This window comes from Gorilla gorilla, chromosome X (assembly GCF_029281585.2).
Source record: "Gorilla gorilla gorilla isolate KB3781 chromosome X, NHGRI_mGorGor1-v2.1_pri, whole genome shotgun sequence".
Classification (NCBI taxonomy): domain Eukaryota; kingdom Metazoa; phylum Chordata; class Mammalia; order Primates; family Hominidae; genus Gorilla; species Gorilla gorilla.
The window spans coordinates 77,838,264-77,860,210 of record NC_073247.2 but is presented as its reverse complement, the minus strand read 5'-3'; the positions used below and the strand labels follow the sequence as shown (position 1 = coordinate 77,860,210).

General features: G+C 38.8%; 1 protein-coding gene across 2 annotated transcripts in view; it reads right to left on the bottom strand.

Moving 5' to 3' along the window:
- HEPH (hephaestin) overlaps positions 1 to 20,932 on the bottom strand; it is a 93,259-nt gene extending 72,327 nt beyond the window's left edge. The window contains exons 1-6 of one of the 2 annotated variants that reach the window (XM_019019758.3): positions 20,469 to 20,932; positions 14,213 to 14,392; positions 12,354 to 12,598; positions 11,152 to 11,364; positions 2,536 to 2,718; positions 1,138 to 1,392 (exon numbers count right to left, since the gene is read on the bottom strand). In XM_019019758.3, the coding sequence (XP_018875303.1) occupies positions 1,138 to 1,392; positions 2,536 to 2,718; positions 11,152 to 11,364; positions 12,354 to 12,598; positions 14,213 to 14,379 (1,063 nt within the window). In that variant the 5' untranslated portion in view covers positions 14,380 to 14,392; positions 20,469 to 20,932. The remainder of the gene's footprint in view (positions 1 to 1,137; positions 1,393 to 2,535; positions 2,719 to 11,151; positions 11,365 to 12,353; positions 12,599 to 14,212; positions 14,393 to 20,468) is intronic. The other variant, XM_004064292.4, reaches the window with a different exon arrangement.
- Positions 20,933 to 21,947: the final 1,015 nt, after the last annotated feature.

The following is a 21,947-nucleotide window of genomic DNA, read 5'->3' as shown; positions in this document are numbered from 1 at the left end:
TAAGATCCAAAATCACATTTTTACTCTAAAACCTCATTACAATTTTATGAGGTATACATCACTACTTCTATTAAGAGGCTCAGAGAAGTGACATGATTTATCAAAGGTGGCTAAACAAGTGATGGAACCAGGATTTGAATCCAAGCATGTCTGTCTCTAAGGTCCATGCTTATTCCACTATCATGCTGCATCTCTAATCCCAATCCATATTTATACTCTCTTACCTGGGAAGCTTTGGGGCTAAGACATACCCTGGATAATGGAGCACATGTAACTGTCCCCTATTGTGTCAAACCTAACACCCAAGATTTATTATCCTATTAGTCTACAACTCCTAACCTACTAAAATCCACTTCAAGTACTCACATATCATTTTTCTGACACCCTTCTAATTTACCATAAATCAAATAATTCTAGAAAATGACAGCTGAAGAGGATTTAAGAGACGATTGAGACCAACTTTCCCATTTCACGGATGTGGCAAATGTGACCTAGAAATGGAAAGGCACCTGTCTAAAGTCATATAAAGTTTTTCACAAACCTAAGACTACCATTCAAACCTAACCACTTATCTACTATTCTTTCCATTGCTTCATATGCTGTTCCTCCCCTATGATGCATCTGATGCTCCTCAATACATTGCTCTGCAATGACATTAATGTTTCTCTCTTTGAAAATAAAACCTTCCACTCCTACTGCTATTGAGTTCCAACCAGAGTGTAACTATGTACCCACAATACACCATGATCTCCTACAGAAATGTTACTCTCTTTTAATTAATCTCTCCTTCACTCCCTGTTCAATATGTTGAAAATGTCTCCAGGTATTAATTGTTTAGAATTCTAAGCAAATAATAAAAAGCTGATTAAAAGTCTACCTATCCATCCCCAAGCTGTCTTATGTTCAAGATGGGGAAGATTAAACACAGAGAGATGTGCCCAAAGTTATCCAGCAAGTTTCCCAGCAGATTCAGGAAAAAACCTGGGTCCCCTGACTTCTAATCTAGTGTGCTATCCTTTATCCCAAGATGCCTCAACTGGAGGACTTATTTATGGCTTCAGGCCAGAAACCCAGCCTCCTTTGACCATTATCATACCTCTCTCTTACAACCCAATCGTCCGAAATGTTGGATCTCACCTCGAAAGTGACTGTTCACTTGGCAGCTAACTAACCAGGTACCAGGTTCCCAGGGCATCATCTCAGCAGTCACAAAGGTGGCTGGAAAGATGTTAGCCACATCAGTATGGTGTCCACGGGTAGTCAGCATCTGTCCATGGAAAAATGCTGTGTGGACATCAATTTCATTGCCCATGCCAAACAAGTGCCAGGCCACACGTTTCTGTGCACACATGTTCAGCTCCGGTAAATTCCCAAAAACAAAGCCATTGATTGCTGCAAAAGAAAACCCAAAGAAAATATCAGGATTAGGAAAGGACAGCCAAATGGAAGAAGCCTTACCATTTGACAATAATAGATAACATTTAAATGAGGTTATAAACAGCACACTGTGTTGACCTATGTATTATCTTCTTTAAATCTCAAAAACATCCCTGAGAAATAGGCAGATATCATTAGTCTCATTAAAAAAAAAGAGAGAGAGAGAAAACCAAGACTCAGAGAGGTGAAGTTACTTCTTTCCCAATGCCACAGAGCTAATAAATGCTTATAGCCAATATTCCAAACCAGAAATGTGAAGAAGCTCTCTAAGGAATTTAGTTATTTTGCAGGCTATTCTTTCAGGGTGGTTTCATTCTAAAAATTTCCACAGGACAATTGTCAAATTGGCTGACTAATTAACATGGCTTTTATAATCAATTGGTATAAAATTCAAGAAACAGTTGATCTATCCAAGCCATCCTTTACATCTTCCTTCTGAATTTCCACCTCCTTTGGGGACTGTATGGTTTTTGGCCCACCCCTGTCACGAATGGCCAGTAAATGACTTCCTTAATGAAACAAAAACAAAACTGACTTGTTTATATTCCTAAAATCAGTTCAATATTCATGCCTCGGGTCTTCTGTGCCTTTAGTTTCTTTTTTAATTTAATTAATATGGTCAATGCCCTTATAGACATAAGCACAGAGTACGATGGGAGATATAAGCAAGGTAGCTTGAAAGAAACCACTTTTCTCCACAAAGTGGATAATTCTGCTAACTTCTTCCTTTTTAAAACAAATCAATATTAATTAATTGTATCAGTGGGCAACCCACAGCAAAGTAATTGACCATATACTATATAACTTTAGACTGTGTGCTATTCCACATTATGAGGCAGAATAGCCTAATGGCAAGAGCACAATCTATGCAGTCAGAGAGACCAAGGTTGGAATTTCAGCTGTGCCATTTATCTGCTGCATAATCTTAGGAGCCTCAGTGTCCTCACACGTAAAACAGGGAAGAGCCATCTACTACTCCTTGTCCTCGTGATGACTAAAAAGGACTATGTATGTGAAAGCATCCACCAAATACTAGGCCCAGTGGATACCCTCCAACAATGTTCCCTGTCACAATGTGGCCACCTTTTCCCAACTCACCATGCATCCTATTGCTCTCCTGAAATGTCTCATCTTCTTTGTCCACTGAAGCAGGATCTGAGCAGTAAGTGGCAATGTTCTCATTGAGATGCCAGCTGAGGTTCTCATCTACCACACTGAAGAGGAGGAAGAAATCATGGTCCACATCCTGGCGTTGAGGAGGGGAGTTCCCATCCAGGGCTCCTAGGGCAAGTAAGACAGTTTCCCTTGAGAAGATTCTTTCCTTAGCAATAGTAAGCTGAAAGGGGTACTCATAAGAAAGGAATAGAAAGAGAGGGGTCTTAAGAATCTGTAAGCAACAGAAAAGCAGAAATAACCCTCCTAGATTAATTTCCATTTCCAAACTCCCCATTTAAAACCACCAATTCAGTTGAACCTAGGACTTGATGTTAGGACACATAGGATCTACAATAATTCCCTCCTACCATCCCTGCCTATGTCTTCAACCCAGGGCCTGAACCTGACCACATTCCTGCCACCCTCTGGTCTTCAAGTCTGACATATCCTATTATCAGCAAAATCCTCCAAAACCCTGATGACCACACTTTCAATCTTATCCATATCTAAACTCTTACTACATATCTGATTTCAATGTGACTTGACTCCTATAATGACTAATTTGAGATTTAAAAGTGAAGCAAGAAAAAAATAAAAAGGAGAAAAGTTTGGTGTTTTGTTGTTTTTAATAACAATAATTTTTAAAAAGGTTCCTAGGATCATCATGGTGGACAAGGGTCAGGAGTAGATTGCAGCTCACACTCGGATGGACAGAGCAGCATGTGGAGGCTTGCATCATGAATTTTAGCTCCAGCACCCTTCATGAACACACCAGGAATCCCAAGAGGACCCACAGACCCTCTGAAGGAAATGGACTGCTCCTGCAGGACTCGGGAGACACCCCAAATACTGTGCTGGTATTCACAGCAGAGAGACCCATACACAGTTCGCATCACAGGACTCTGGGCAGACAACCTCCAGTATCAGCCCAGAGCCAGGTAGACTTGCTGGGTGGCTAGACCCAAAAGAGAGATAAAAATCACTGCAGCTCAGCTCACAGGAAGCCACATCCATAAAAAAGGAGGGAGAGATCGGGGGAACACCCTTTGAGACAAAAGAATCTGAAGAACAGCCTTCAGCCCTAGAGTTTCCCTCTGACAGAGCCCACTCAAATGAGAAGGAACCAGAAACCCAACTCAGGTAATATGACAAAACAAGGTTCTTTAACACCCCAAAAAAAGCACACTAGCTCACCAGCAATGGATCCAAACCAAGATAAAAAAAAAATCCCTGATTTAACTGAAAAAGAATTCAAGAGGTTAGTTATTAAGCTAATCAGGGAGGCACCAGAGAAAGGTGAAGCCCAGTGAAAGGAAATAATAAAAACAACAACAACAAAAATAAGAAGTGAAGGGATAAATATTCAAGGAAATAGATAGCATAAAGAAAAAACAATCAAAAATTCAGGAAACACTGGACACACTTATAGAAATGCAAAATCCTCTGGAAAGTCTCATCAATAGAATTGAACAAGCAGAAGAAAAAAATTTGGAGCCTGAAGACAAGGTCTTCAAATTAACCCAATCCAACAAAGACAAAGAAAAAAGAATAAGAAAAAATGAACAAAGCCTCTAAGAAGTCTGAGATTATGTTAAATGACCAAACCTAAAGAATAATTGGTATTCCTAAGGAAGAAGGGAATTCTAAAAGTTTTGAAAATATATTTGGAGGAGTAATAGGGGAAAACTTCCCTGGCCTTGATAGAGACCTAGACATCCAAATACAAGAAGCACAAAGAACACCTGGGAAATTCATTACAAAAAGATTATCACCTAGGCACATTGCCATCAGGTTATCTAAAGTTAAGACAAAGAAGGAAAGAATCTTAAGAGCTGTGAGAAAAAACACCAGGTCACCTATAAAGGAAAACCTATCAGATAAACAGCATATTTCTCAGCAGAAACCCTACAAGCTAGAAGGGATTGGGGCCCTATCTTCAGCTTCCACAAACAAAACAATTATCAGCCGAGAACTCTGTATCCAGCAAAACTAAGCATCATATATGAAGGAAAGATGCAGTCATTTTCAGACAAACATACGCTGAGAGAATTTGCCACTACCAAGCCACCACTACAAGAACTGCTAAAAGGAGCTCTAAATCTTGAAACAAATCCAGGAAATACATAAAAATGGAACCTCTTGAAAGCATAAATCAATCACACAGGATCTATGAAACAAAAATAAAATTTAAAAAGCAAAAACAAAAAAATAAAAAAAAACAAGGTACACAAGCAACAAATAGCACGACGAATGCTATGGTACCTCATATCTCAATACTAACATTGAATGTAAATGGCCTAAATGCCCCACTTAAAAAATACAAAAATGCAGAATGGATAAGAAGTCACCAACCATCTCCTGTTTCAGGAGACTCACCTAACACATAAGGACTCACATAAACTTAAAGTCAAGGGGTGGAAATAGGCATTTCGTGCAAAAGGAAACCAAAAGTGAGTAGGAGAAGCTATTCTTATACCAGACAAAAGAGACATGAAAGCAACAACAGTTAAAAGAGACAAAGAGGGCTCTTATATATCATTTTATATAATGATAAAAGGCCTTGTCCAACAGAAAAATATTACAATCCTAAACATATATGCACCTAACACTGGAGCTCCCAAATTTATAAAACAATTACTAACAGACCTAAGAAATGCCATAGATAGAAACACAATAGTAGTGGGAGACTTCAACACTCCACTGACAGCACTAGACAGGTCACCAAGACAGAAAGTCAACAAAGAAACAGTGCATTTAAACTATACCTTGGAACAAATAGGCTTAACAGATACATACAGAATATTTCATCCAATACTGCCCAAGGTAATTTATAGATTCAATGCCATCTCCATCAAGGTACCAATGACTTTCTTCACAGAATTGGAAAAAACTATTTTAAAGTTCATAAGGAACCAAAAAAGAGCCCGCATTGCCAAGTCAATCCTAAGCAAAAAGAACAAAGCTGGAGGCATGACGCTACCTGACTTCAAACTATACTACAAGGCTACAGTAACCAAAACAGCATGGTACTGGTACCAAAACAGAGATATAGACCAATGAAAAACAACAGAGCCCTCAGAAATAATACCACATATCTACAACCATCTGACCTTTGACAAACCTGACAAAAACAAGAAATGGGGAAAGGATTCCCTGTTTAATAAATGGTGCTGGGAAAACTGGCTAGCCATATGTAGAAACCTGAAACTGGATCCCTTCCTTACACCTTACACAAAAATTGATTCAAGATGAATTAAAGACTTAAATGTTAGACCTAAAACCATAAAAACCCTAGAAGAAAACCTAGGCAATACCATTTAGGACATAGGCATGGGCAAGGACTTCATGTCTAAAACACCAAAAGCAATGGTAACAAAAGCCAAAATTGACAAATGGGATGTAATTAAACTAAAGAGCTTCTCCACAGCAAAAGAAACTACTGCCAGAGTGAACATGCAACCTACAGAATGGGAAAAAGTTTTTGCAATCTACTCATCTGACAAAGGGATAATATCCAGAATCTACAAATAATTCAAACAAATTTACAAGAAAAAAATAAACAACCCCATCAAAAAGTGGGCGAAGGATATGAACAGACACTTCTCAAAAGAAGACATTTATGCAGCCAAAAGACACATGAAAAAATGTTCATCATCACTGGCCATCAGAGAAATGCAAATCAAAACCACAATGAGATACCATCTCACACCAGTTAGAATGGCAATCATTAAAAAGTCAGGAAACAACAGGTGCTGGAGAGGATGTGGAGAAATGGGAACACTTTTACACTGTTGGTGGGACTACAAACTAGTTCATCCATTGTGGAAGACAGTGTGGCGATTCCTCAAGGATCTAGAACTAGAAATGCCATTTGACCCAGCCATCCCATTACTGGGTATATACCCAAAGGATTATAAATCATGCTGCTATAAAGACACATGCACACGCATGTTTATTGTGGCATTATTCACAATAGCAAAGACTTGGAACCAACCCAAATGTCCATCGATGATAGACTGGATTAAGAAAATGTGGCACATATACACCATAGAATACTATGCAGCCATAAAAAAGGATGAGTTCATGTCCTTTGTAGGGACATAGATGAAGCTGGAAACCATCATTCTTGGCAAACTATTGCAAGGACAAAAAACCAAACACTGCATGTTCTCACTCATAGGTGGGAATTGAACAATGAGAACACTTGGACACAAGAAGGGGAACATCACACACTGGGGCCTGCCATGGGGTGGGGGGAGGGGGGAGGGATAGCATTAGGAGATAAACCTAATGTAAATGACAAGTTAATGGGTGCAGCACACCAACATGGCACATGTATACATATGTAACAAACCTGCACGTTGTGCACATGTACCCTAGAACTTAAAGTATAATAAAAAAAATTCTTCAATCTGATTGACAATAATAACACAATCTATAAAAACCAAACCTCTGGGATACAGCAAAAGTGGTGCTAAAAGGGAAGTTCATAGCTCTAAACGCCTACATCAAAAAGATTGAAAGAGTGCAAACTGACGTTCTAAGGTCACACCTCAAGGAACTAGAGAAACAAGAACAAACCAAACCCAAACCCTAGAGATGAAAGGAAATAACCAATATCAGAGAAAAACTAAATGAAATTGAAAAAAAAAACTACAAGATAAATGAAACAAAAAGCTGGTTCTTTGAAAAAAATAAATAAAATTGAAAGACCATTAGCAAGATTAACCAAGAAAAGAAGAGAGAAAATCCAAATGACCTCATTGAGAAATGAAACGGGAGATATTACAACTGACACCACAGAAATACAAAAGATTCAAGGCTACTATGAACACCTTCCTGCATATAAGCTAGGAACCTAAATAAGATGGATAAATTCCTGTAAAAATACAATCCTCCTAGATTAAACCAGGAAGAATTAGATACCCTGAATACACCAGTAACAGGCAGCAAGATTAAAATGGCAGTTAAAAAATTACCAACCAAAAAAGTCAGGACTAGATGGATTCACCATGGAATCCTACCAGACATTCAAAGAAGAATTGGTACCAATCCTTTTGACACTATTTCACAAGAGAGAGAAAGAGGAAACCCTCCTTAATTCATTCTATGAAGCCAGCATCACCCTAATACCAAAACCAGGAAAGAACATAACCAGAAAAGAAAACTACAGACCATCTGTTCATATCCTTCTCCCACTTTTTGATGGGGTTGTTTGTTTTTTTCTTGTAAATTTGTTTGAGTTCATTGTAGATTCTGGATATTAGCCCTTTGTCAGATGAGTAGGTTGCAAAAATTTTCTTCCATTCTGTAGGTTGCCTGTTCACTCTGATGGTAGTTTCTTTTGCTGTGCAGAAGCTCTTTAGTTTAATTAGATCCCATTTGTCAATTTTGGCTTTTGTTGCCATTGCTTTTGGTGTTTTAGACGTGAAGTCCTTGCCCATGCCTATGTCCTGAATGGTATTGCCTAGGTCACATATACACCATGGAATACTACGCAGCCATAAAAAATGAGTTCACGTCCTTTGTAGGGACATGGATGAAGCTGGAAACCATCATTCTCAGCAAACTATCACAAGGACAAAAAAACCAAACACCGCATGTTCTCAATCATAGGTGGGAATTGAACAATGAGAACACATGGACACAGGAAGGGGAACATCACACACCAGGGACTGTTGTGGGGTGGGGGGAGGGGGGAGGGATAGCATTAGGAGATATACCTAATGCTAAATGATGAGGTAATGGGTGCAGCACACCAACATGGCACATGTATACATATGTAACAAACCTGTACATTGTGCACATGTACCCTAAAACTTAAAGTATAATAATAATAAAATTAATAAAAAAAGAAAACTACAGACCGATATCCCTGATGAACATAGGTCCTAAAATCCTTAGCAAAATACCAGCTAATGGAATCCAACAACATAACAAAAAGATGATCCACTGTGATCAAGTGGGTTTCATACTCACTTGATGGGTATGAAAGGAATGCAAGGATGGTTTAACGTATGCAAGTCAATATGTGTGATGCACCACATGAACAGAATTTTTAAAAAATTACATGATCATCACAATAGATGCAGAAAATGCATTCAACAAAATCCAACATTACATTATGATTAAAACTCTCAGCAAAATTGGTATACAAGGGACATACTCCAATGTAATAAAAGCCATATACGACAAACCCACAGCCAACATTATACTGAAAGTGGAAAAGTTGAAAGCATTCCCTTTGAGAACTGGAATAAGACAAGGATGCCCACTCTCACCACTCCTCTTCAACTTAGTACTGGAAATGCTAGCCAGAGCAATCAGACAAGAGAAAGAAATAAAGGGCCTCCAAATATGTAAAGAGGAAGTCAAACTGTCACTGTTTGCTGACAATATGATAGTTTACCTTGAAAACCCTAAAGACTCCTCCAGAAAGCTTCTAGAACTGATAAAAGAATTCAGTAAAGTTTCTGGATATAAGATTAATGTACAAAATCAGTAGCTCTTCTATACACTACCATTGACCAAGCAGGGAATCAAATCAAGAACTCAACCCCTTTTACAATAGCTGAAAAAATAAATAAACAAATAAATACATACATACATACATACTTAGGAATATACCTAACTGAGGAGGTGAAAGACCTCTACAAGGAGAACTACAAAACACTGCAGAAAAAAATCATGGATGACACAAACAAATGGAAACACATCTCCTGCTCATGGATGGGTAGGATCAATATTGTGAAAATAACCACACTGCCAAAAGCAATCTACAAATTCAATGCAATTCCCATCAAAATACCACCATCATTCTTCACAGAATTAGAAAAAACAATTCTAAAATTCAGATGGAACCAAAAAAGTGCCTGCATAGCCAAAGCAAGACTAAGCAAAAAAAACAAATCTGGAGGCATCACACTACCTGATTTCAAACTATACTATAATGCCATTTCACCAAAACAGCATGGTACTGGTATAAAAATAGGCACTTGGACCAATGGAACAGAATAGAGAACTCAGAAATAAATCCAAACACTTACAGCCAACTGATCTTTGACAAATCAAACAAAAACATAAAGTGTAGAAAGGACACCATTTCGACAAATGGTACTGAGATAATTGGCTAGCCACATGTAAGAGAAACTGGATCCTTATCTCTCACCTTATACAAAAATCAAATGAAGATGAATTAAGGACTTAAATCTAAAACCTGAAACTATAAAAATTCTAGAGGAAAACATTAGATAAACCCTTGTAGACATTGGCTTAGGCAAGGATTTCATGACCAAGAACCCAAAGGCAAATGCAATCAAAACAAAGAGTTGGGACTTAATTAAACTAAAGAGTTTTTGCACACCAACAGGAACAGTCAACAGAGTAAACAGACAACCCATAGAGTGGGAAAAAATCTTCACAATCCATACATCTGACAAAGGACTAATATCCAGAATCTACAATGAACTCAAACAAATCAACAAGAAAAAAATAAACAATCCCATCAAAAAGTGGGCTAAGAACATGAATAGACAATTCTCACAAGAAGATATACAAATGGCCAACAAACATATGAAAAAATCCTCAACATCACTAATGATTAGGGAAATGCAAGTCAAAACCACAATGCGCTACCACCTTACTCTTGCAAGAATGACCATAATCAAAAAAAAATCAAAAAACAGTAGATGTTGGCTTGGATGTGGTGAACAGGGAACAGTTACTTCTACACTGCTGGTGGGAATGTAAACTAGTAGACCCACAAGGAAAACAGTGTGGAGATTGCTTAATGAATTAAAAGTAGAATTACCATTTGATCCAGCAATCCCACTATTGGGCATCTACCCAGAGGAAAAGAAGTCATTATACAAAAAAGATACTTGCACATGCATGTTTATAGTGGCACAATTCACAATTGCAAAATCATGGAACCAACTCACATACCCATCAATCAACAAGTGAATCAAGAAACCGTGGTACATATATACGATGGACTACTACTCAGCAATAAAAAGGAATGAATTAACGGCATCTGCAGCGACCTGAATGAGATTGGAGACTATTATTCTAAGTGAAGTAACTCAGGAATGGAAAACTAAACATTGTATGTTCTCACTGACATGTGGAAGCTAAACTGTGAGGGTGCAAAAGAATAAGAATGATACAATGGACTTTGGGGATTTGGGGAAAAGGCTGGGGGGGCACGAGGGATAAAAGACTACAAATAGGGTGTAGTGTATAGTGCTCAGGAGATAGGTGCACCAAAATCTCACAAATCACCGCTAAAGAACTTATTCTTGTAACCAAATACCACCTGTACCACAATAATCCTATTGAAAAAAAAATTGTTCCTAACCCACAAAGAAAAAAAGTAATGAAATTGCAAAAAAAAAAAAAATAGTGCAAAGTGAGTTTAGCAGAGATTTTTCTTGATAATAAACAAGAGTGCTGAATTAGCACTCCTCAGGCTGCTGCCCAATATGTAGGTGGTTCAACCATATCACTGCTACCCCTAGATGTCCCAAACTACACCTCGTAGCTTATCCTTGGGACCTGTACCTCTTTTACAGGTGATGAGAGGCCCAATTAGGCCAGTTGCAATGTCTCGTGGAGCATCTACATGAGAATGGTAGATCCAGGTGAGGCACGCTGGGTCAGCATCGGTGGGTGCATGGCCTTCTGGAATGGTCCAGTTGTAGATATGGCTGCCCCCCGGGGGAACAGAGTCATCAGCTTTCAGTGGCCCAGAGGAGCCATCTGGGTATAGGGAACCTAGAAATGAAATTGCACATGCGCAGGCCCAGAATAAGTGAGGGACCGTGGCAAATACATAAATTAAGACAGAGCTGACATGTAGAACCCTAGGTCCAGTCTTATAAAATGTAGCATGCTAATGACCTACATAGTATTCCTCACAACCTAAGGAGAGCACAGATTTAGGTAACATTTAACCTAAAAAATCCAGTCCTCACATTAACAACGGGTGGAAAGCTTGTAGCCACTGGAAAAGTTCTGTGGCTAGGAAAAGTACAGCTTGGCCTGATCTGGTAATGCCATAGCATAAAGCTGGTGGCATAGAAGCAAGAAGACAGAATTCCCTGCCTTCAAACACTCACTTAAAATAAAAAAGCAGGCAATCACAGAATTTCAGTCTGCAGTCAACTAAATGATTCATTGGTTCACTTCTCCATTGTATGGAAGAGAAAACTAAGGAAAAGTAACTTGTCCAGGATCATACAGGGATTTAGTGGCCCAGCCAGAGTCTTCTGACTTCCCTTTCTGTTCCTCTTACTCACTGTTGTCAGTATTATAAATTACTGGGCCAGGAATAAGGGAGGTAGAGATAAATAAGCTGAACTCCCCTTTAGGGAAAAACAAAATGGAACTTTCAGAAGACTGTGACACTAGGATGACAATCCTTCACATTTATAGCATTCTCTTTTCTTTTCATAGAGTATTCAAATATTCTATGGAGATGCCATTCAAATAGTTCCTTGTGTTAAGAGGTAGACTGTGTCTTCACATTCCTGAGAAGGAATCTGAGACCCAGAGAGAGACAATGACTTGTCCAAGTCACACAGTATATGAATGGCAGAACTGATACCAGTGCCCACCCTTGTTTACTCTGAGGAGAGTCTTTGCCACCTCAGGTAAATAGGAAGAAAAGAAAATCTTCACTACCAATTCTTCTCCTTCACATGGCAGTAAAGGAAAAGTGATATTTGTTGGACATGGGGGAAAGACACGGTGGAATGGTTTACCTTCGGAGTCCTTCTCGTAGAAGACACCATGAGGGTGGATGGTATAGGGACGAGTGGCAAAATTCTTCAGGTGAATAAGAATGACATCCCCCACTTCAGCCTGCAACACTGGCCCCAGGAAGCCCAACCAGGCAGGCTGGGCCACTTCATCTGTGTATGAGTCATCCTTATATTCTTTATAGATGGTCTTCTTGTAGGTTCCCCCTATCCGGTTCTTGTCAGACTTTAAGAAGCTGGAAGCCACTCTGGGAAAGAAGAAAGAGAGTCATAATTTTGCCCCCCATCTTCAAGCCTTGGGAGGTTCCTTTTCCAGAAGATACTGACCAAAAAGTGACTATCTTTGTTTAGGACAAAACAAGAGGAAATGGCATTGTACTGATCAAAACATGAAAGTTTTAGATTTAACTATTAAAAATTTCAAATATCAGCATATGAAATTGCTCATATTTGACCACTTTAAACCCACATAAAAGGCAATTTCACATAGCTTGACACAATATGCAGTAACAAAGAGACAACCAGCTGTGGACTGACTCTTTAAGTGATCGACTCCTCGTCAATGTAGCCTGACTTAGCATCATTCTGATACATATGGGAGGCCTTAGGGCATAGTGCTTATAACTCCAAGCTTTGGAGCCAAGCCACTTGGATTGATTGCTGACTCTGCCACTTCCAAATTAGTGGGATGTTGAACAAGTTACTTAACTTCTCCGAACACAATTTGCCCATCTGTAAAATGGAATGGAAATAATCATAGTTCCTAACTCAGACAGCTTTTACTGATGACTAAAAAAAAAAATTCAAATACACGAAGAGCTTAGGACAGTGGCAAATAGTAAAAGTTCAATAAATGTGGAATATTACTACAAAGTATTAGGGATGGAGGATAATGAATTTATTCCTTCAAAAAAATTAATACAAGGACTCTGACTCTGAAACTAGATGAATACTTTGTGTCAAAAAAGACAGAGTTGTTATTCCTACTATACTCTAATTCTTCTCAGAGAACTCAGAGATATTACAATCAACTTTGGAAAACTCCAAAGCTTTGGAGAGAAAAAATGAGTCATGGTCACAAAATATTTTTTCGTACATTCATTTATTCTTTAACAGATATTTGTGGAGCACTTGCTATTTTCTAAGATCAGGAAAGGTTAATCCTGTGGGATCTATGAGGGACAGAGTGGTGAGAAGAGTATTAGTTTACATTCTCATTATCGAGGTTCAAATCCTATCTTTTTCATTTACTAGTTATAGGACTTGGATAAGTCACTTGACCTCTCTGAGCCTCAGTTTTCTCATCTATAAAATAACTACACACATACTTACCTTCTAGAGTTTTTGTGAGAGTTGAGACAAAGTATGTAAATTTCTAGTATGGTCTGTGTCACAGAGTATTACATAAGTGAGAATTATTACCATTAATCCTTGATTCTAAGGCTTACTTTCTTTTTTCACATTTTCTCATATCTGAAATAAATATACAGTAGCTTCACCAAACTATAGAAGCATAGCTCCCACCCATACATCTTACAAACACTGTATATATTTCATTATTCTTTTTTAAAGTCAAACAGTAGTTATTAAATAAGTAAGCACTGTGGGTATGAGATTAGAAAACAGCAAATATGGAATTCTCTTTAGGACTCTAAAAATGTTACGGCAAACTCCAGATAAAATGCTGGCTTCCGACTCAACTAGCCTTCTTCCCAGGAAATCTGCCACTGAGTATGTACAGCTCGGAGCGATCAGGAGCTGGCTGCTACCACACCCTGGGAAAGGGGCCTCAAGAGGCTACTTCCTGACCTCAAGGGTGCTCCCATAACTTCCCCTCAAATACCACAAGAAATTAAACCTACATGTCACTGTCCAGAGGCTGGTTCGTGATGACATTTCTTCCCTTGGGAGCATAGTTCCACTGCACATCCCGGATGCCCAGGTAGTAGACTCGAGTGGCTCCATCAGTCAGTTGAGGCCACAAGGACTGCATGAACAGCAGAGCCCAGAGGAGGTGGCCTGACTCCATGGCCCACAGTACTCTGGGAAACAGGCAAATAAAAACTGCTGGTGTAGAAGAAAGAGAACAAAGGGGCTTTCTACGTGTCCAGAAAACTGAAGAGGCAAGAGCCAGGTTGCGTGACTGAGAAAGGAAAACCCATTTAGCCCAGTTTCTTTAACTTACCTGATTCCTTTTAGTTCAATAAGTGTTCAATGATTGGATTTTGAAGGGCATAGTTAAAAAGTCACCCATGCTGCTAATCATGTATTACTAGTTCCTTCAGAAGAGAGATCTGGATCCAGTTTTTTCAATGGTGTAGCAGGAAGAATGTGCTGTCCCAAGAATCAGGAAACAGGCACCAGAAGCCTTATTGGGCCACTAACACTAATTCTCCCTTTGCCTCTCTTTTCCCATAGGCAAAAGGGGAACACTCATTGTTGTTGCCACTTCCTATCCTCTATAAATTGTACTTAACAACAAGTGAGAATTTACCAAAAAATATTTACTACAATATTCATAAACCCAAAATAGAAACAGTCAAAATGTTCGTGAACACTATAATGAATGAATACATTGCATTTTATTCATAAAATGAAATTCTTTATAGCAATAATAATGAACAAACTACAACTACACACAACAATATGAATGATTATGACAAATGTAATGTTTAAAAAAATAGACACAAAAGAGTACATATTGTATGATTTCATTTAAATACAGTACAAAATCAGGCCAATGTAATCTATGCTGGTAGAAGTAAGGATAATGTTTGCCTTGAAGTAGGATTCTGTGACTGGGAAGGGAAGAGGAGGGCTTCTAAGTAATGCTCTGTTTCGTGATCTACATGCTGGTTGTAAAAGCGTGTTCAGTTTGTGAAAATACATTGAGCTATAAACAAGATTTGTGCACTTTATGTGTATTATACTTCAAAAGTTAACAATGAACCAAAAATAAATGACAGTATGTGAGGGAAGTATTTTGAACTTCTCAGAAGAAATGTTGTCTGCTGATTCCCAAGGCTATTCATAAATTCATTTCATAGGTCTAATCCTGAGTCAGAATCAGACCCAAGATTCTAACCTCTCATTTCAATGCATAAGACAGGACGTTAGACTTCCTGGGACTAGGACGAAGCACTCAGTGATACCATACACAGTTACAGTCAAACACAGAAACACAGACAACATCACATAAATACATAAACTTGCACACACAGGTACATGTAGTCTTACCTAAAAGCAGAGACGCACACACTTCCATTTACACATAAAATCACTCTGTTATATAAAATCTTAGTCAACTTCAGAATAATAATAATAAAGCTATATTTATCGTATGTGCATGGTACATCTGTTCCAAATGTTTTACACAGATTAAATCATTTATTCCTCACAACCACCCTATGAAGTAGACACCATTATTATCCCCATATTACAATGGAGAAACTTCAGAACAGAGGTGTAAAGTAGTTTGCCCAAGGCCATCTAGATAAAAATCGGTAGAGTTGGGATTTGAGCCCAGGAAGTGTGGCTCCAGCATAATCACCATGCTGTACTACCTTCCACAAAAATATACTTGCACACTCACATGTATATACACAGAGAACATACATATGCCTATAGCAACAGCCATATCTATGAAAAAACACATACATTCTGAAACAAGCAATTACATGCAGTTATAATCACTTTACAAACAGACATACATACTCATGTAGGCAGAGATATAACTAATAGATTGTATTAATGATAATGATGATAATGGCTACTATTCACTGAGAGATCATTACATAGTAGCACCATGTCCAGTGCTTTATATAAATTATTTCGCTAAATCTTCAACCCAAGCACATGAAATAGGCATTGTTAATAAAAAATAGAGAATCAAATATATGCAAAGATTCACATATGGATAGAAAATCCCCAGATATTTACCCTTTTTAAGAAATAAACTTATAGACTACTTCACAAACTCTCAGTCCTCTCCATACGCAGCAGTGACCCAAGTGTTAATCCCTAGATTCCATATTATATTTGGCAGAAAGCCCTTGATGTAAGAGAGGATCTGTTTTGGGGTCCTTTTTTCCAAAACCTGGCTCTCCCACTGACCAGCTGTGTAGCCTTGGGGATTACTTAACCACTCAGAACCAGTTTTCTCATCTGTAAAATGGGTATAATAATATCAGCCCTGGAGAAATAAATCAGAAAGCTTACATGAAACGGACAAGTATAATCCATGTTTGGAACATAGTAGGCAGTAGTAACTACTGGTTGCCTTCCTCTTCCTTTTCCCTCCTGGCTGCAGTTTGTTAATTCATCTCTACAGTCTCACATCCATCATACTTTCTATATTCCTACTCCAAGGGTTAATTTGAATACTAACTGCTCCAGAAGGCCACCTTTAGCCTCTTCATATCACTGTCCTCTGCAGGGCTACTTACTGTCTATAGCACCCAATTAGATTAAGTCAGACTCTGTATTATTGTTACCTTTCCATCTCATGACCTGCCTCATGAACTGTCTTCATTTCCCAGATTGGACTACACACTCCTTGAGAGAGAATGTCATTTTTTAGAGGTCGCTGTGTATCTATTACGACATGGCAATGGAGGCCAAGTAGATGGGCAATAACAGCTATTGTTAAAGTGACATAAAGAAGCACAAGCATACATTTTTCCATCAGTTGGGTCTGGTTCAAGTTCTAATACTTGTTCAGGGTGAACTTAGGCAAGTTTCTTCACCTCATTTTTCCCATCTATAAAATAATTGACTACATAAAGCTGGACTATATAGTTCTTACCTTTTGAGGGAGTCACAGAAGTGTGATAATCTAAGTGCAGAACCATAAAAATGTGGTATGTAATGAGCTCTCAAAGAGTCCTTCCAGCTTTCACATGCTGCCAATACTTACATTCACTGATGAAACACAGGCGTACTCACATACACCTACACATAGCTCTACATATGGTCACACAAATAGTCATGCCTTGGAATCCTCAACAGGGAGGGAGTGTCCTTGGTTCATTCCAAGTCTGAATGTAACATGGACCCCTTTCAATCTTCTTTCTCAGAGAGGTGTCAACAAAGCAGTTGTGCCTTGAACTCATTTACCTAGACAGAAAACTGTCCCAGGCAAGAGCTCCACAACTGGAGAAACACATGATAAAATTGAAAATATTCCTGGGAGAGACTAGTACAGGCCATCAGCATACAGTGAACAAGCATTCAACAGTGGTGACTTATGATCCAAATGGCTTAAACAATAGAATCTGGGGAGTGGTGGGAAATGCCACCTAACATATCCCTAGCAGTTTCCAGATTACAATGTGTTTTTCACATCTGCCATCTTATATAATTCTCAAGATCTTGAGAGATAAGGAATACTTACTCGATTTTGCATCCAGGGCACAGGCTTTGGTATCAGGCTACCTAAGTGAATCTTGGCTCCATTTTTCCTAGCTGTATGACTTGGGAAACTTCTTCATTTATTTAGCCACAGTGTCTTTATTTTTCAAATGGTATTAATACTATTAGCTACCTCATAGAGTTTTGTGGGGATTAAATTAATTAAGATCTGTAAGTACTTTAAGGGCACATGTAAGTGATCAAAAGGTATTAGTGGCTATTACTATTGCAAGTAAGGAAATAGTTTGGAAATGAAACTTTCCAGGGCCATAAAGATTTTCCATTTTATGAATAGCAATAAATATGTGCACACTCATAAATTCCCATATATGGTAACACATTCTAAGCATACAGGAATATATACATAGGTATGAAAATGCACACAGCCCAAGCTGAACTCTCTTCTTGGAAACAACATGGTATAATGTAAAGAACTAGAACTTTTGAGTCAGACAAACTTAGGTTTAAGTACTGTTTTACTCTATATTTAAATAAGATAAATTTTTGCAGCATCTGGGACTTAGTAGGTACCTGATAAGTATTTTTCTTCCTTCTAATTATTGACATCCTTTCTTTCCTCCTCAAATTTGAATTTGTCATTGTTATTGCTGCTGTTTAATTTGGTTTTATCACATACTAAAAGAGCAGAAAAAATGAAAAACCCATAAAATCCTTTATAACCACTTAGATGTTAGGCCAGGCACAGTGGCTCACGCCTGTAATGCCAGCACTTTGGGAGGCCGAGGTGGGTGGATCACCTGAGATCGGGAGTTCAAGACCAGCCTGACCAACATGGAGAAACCCCATCTCTACTAAAAATACAAAAAATGAGCTGGGCATGGTGGCGCATGCCTGTAATCCCAGCTACTCGGGAGGCTGAGGCAGGAGAATCGCTTGAACCTGGGAGGCGGAGGTTGTGGTGAGCCGAAATCGCACCATTGCACTCCAGCCTGGGCAACAAGAGTGAAACACGGGTCTCAAAAAATAAATAAATAAAATAAAATATAACCACTTAGATATTTCATGGTACAGTGGAAAGCGTTCAGGCACCAGAAAATAGTAAGTTCTAGCTCTGGATTCACCATTTATTGGTTATATAACCTTGAACAAGTCCCTAACTTCCTGAGCCTCAGTTTCCTGTCTTAAATGAGGATTGTCTCTACTTTGGGCCCCTCATTAGTTTGTAATAAAGGTCAAATAATATGAAAGATGTGAAAGCCCTGTGTAAGCTTTTCACTTGGGCAAGGATATTTTTTTTCTCAGCTAAGCCCATAGAGAAGAACCAGACTGATGAGGAAAAAGAACAGGAAGAAATAAAAGGAGAAATGAAATAAGTAGGTTGAGAAAGAATCCTGGAAAAAAGTAAAAAATACAAAATAAAAAGGAAGGCAGAAGGAACAGGCACTGAATGGAAGGAAAAGAGAAAGAAAAATTCTAGGCTATTTGGATAGTTTAGTTAAGATATACTGAAACCTTGTGCCAACCTGGAGAGAAGATCAGCCAATATAAAGTTAAGCCTCCCTTACCTTACCTTCCTGCCATCCCAGTGTCACCTGGGTCTGGTCCCTATTATTCATAACAATTTGCATTGCTGTGTTCCCTAGAATTTGCAAACTGTTCCTTTATTGCAACAATGCTCTTTTCTCTCCCTCCATCTCCCTTTCTCAGTTATACTACTTTGGGCTAGACAGGCTCATCCTAAACAAAGGATTACTCAACTGAATAAAGGAATGCTGAGCCATCTTCGGGGCCCTGTCTCCAATCTCTCAGCAGCCTTCCTAATAAACCCTCCATCAAAATTCACCTTTTGGTCCTCTGCTTTCTTAACTCTGTGATAGAAAACATACCGATTTGAAGTTAAAGACCTTGATTCAAATCCCATCTCTTGTCTGTGATAGCTATGTGACCTTTCAATAAATTATTTTAGCCTTAGTCATCTCATCCAAAAAATGGGATGATATTTATTTCACAGGATTGTCTTGAGGCCCAGATAAAACCATGGATATTTGAGTCCCTAGCAAAAGGATTGCTTGTCATATAACAGATGCTGAGTAATGAAAAACTGAATGTGTTATAGATTCACACATGCATGAAACCTTTAGAAACCATCTTTTTCAATCACCCTCATTTGATATATAAAAAACTGAGACCAGAGAGGTGCAAGGATTTGCTCAAAGTCAGGCAGCCAGTTGTTAAAAATAGCCAGAATTTGAACCAATGATTTCTAAAAGATTTTTGCTATGTAGAAACTAAGACTACTCAAATTCAGATGTTTAGCTTAGTTCGGCTATCATTTATTGGCTTACTCTGTGCCAATTTGTTCTCAAAATATGAAACCAAACATGGTTATTTTTAAGTAATTGAGTTCCCACTTACATAATCCTCAGATCCATCACCTCAATAAATTCCTCAACCTGTGAAACAGAAGATGAGCAAGCTGTTTCGACAGGAAAATGAACTATTCTGTATGGCTCCAGGATTGGCCCTGAAACAGACAAGCCAGTGTAGTCCTGGCTATTTTGGCGAGAGGAACAAAAGGAGCCTATTGTCTCCTTTAACTTTCCTGCACATCAGCCAAACCTCCTCCAACTTTTTGGCCACTGACTTTTTCTCCTAGTGGCCAGGACTCCCCTAAACCCAGCTAAATAAACGTTTTTGCACAGGAAGGCAGGTGAGGTAGAGTTTGAAAAGAGAGAAAAGAAAGCTTACCTTTGCTAGAGAAAACTACTCCATATTCATGTCAGCGGCCCATTAATGCTGCACTGCAGACCCCAGCCTGAGTCCGCCAGCCATGTTCAGTCAGTATCTTGGTTACAGGGCCTTTCTCCTAAATTAAGTCCAGGATTCCAATTTGGCAGGGTTTACGGGGATGGGAGGATGAGGGAGGGGGAAGGGCTGGGTGCCCTCTTTTCCAGAAACAAAACTACTGGAATGTCCTGTTCCTCTGGGGCCTGGTTTGATACAAAACCCGGGATGGTTCTTTACCCATATCCGGGTGTTTTACAAATCCTGGTTAGGATCTCAGGAGGAATTACAAGGGGGTGGGTTGTACTTCCGTTATCAGGACTTGCTAATTGGTCTTTGCTGAGAGGAGAACACTGTCAGTGTGGCCAGTCAAAGCTCATGGGTAGATTTCAACAGCTCCATTTAAGAAATGAGGTAGAAGTGGAAAGAGCCTCCATCTCACCAGCTCTTTCCCTTCTTGCTCTGAAGCACAATTGTCAGCCCTGACTATTATTCTGAGGTCATGGCTGCTTAGTCATAAGTAAAAATATAATTGGCAATAAAACAAAGGACTTTTTTCTACATTCTAAGCCCTATGTTAACCATTTTACATGCATTCTCTTATTTAAGTCTCACAATTATCCTGTGAGATGAATACTCTAATTCTCTCTATTTTACAACTGAGGAAAATTCAGCTCTGAGAGGGAAGGTAACTTGTCCAAGGTCACACACTTAGGAAGTAAAAGAGAAGAGAGATTTGCTGGGTCTGTCTAAACTTTTAACCATGAAACCACCACACACAATGTGCTGCTTAGGGGAGAAACACAGTACTTTCGAGGGGGTAGAAGGGACTTCACAATTATTGAAAGCCTACTGGCCACCAGTCACTGGTGGATTTTTTTAGATATACATTAACTTTGCCTCCGTCATTTCTAGCAGATTCTAGAGTGAAATTTTATATTAACTATATTTAACATTTTCCACCTGAGGAAACCAGATATAGCTAGAAGATAGCCTGGATTAACACAGGTCAACACCCTAAAAACTAAGACATGGAAGAATTGAAAATACTAAAAAGAAAAAAAAAACAAAATGTTCCCCCAACAATTCAGGGTAAAACTGGAGTCTGGATTTGTTTAAAGTCAAAGGTCATTCCCATTCCTGGTGGAAAGAGAGAAGAGTGAAAAGTCACTATCCTGAGTCAAGTGACCAAGGTTCTCGCCCCACTTGCTCTAGGAGTAATCAGCTATGTGGATTTTTGTGGATTTGGCCCACTCCCTTCTCTTCTCTGGGCCTCTTTCTATTTCTACAATGAGGGTCTTAAACTAGATATGGACCCTCCCAGCCCTGTAAATTTACACATCTAGAATTCCATGAAGAAAGTATAGTCTAGATATTAAACATAGAAGATAAAGAGGTTTCAAAGACACAAAGTATAGGGAAAGAATGAGTGGGGAGCAATTT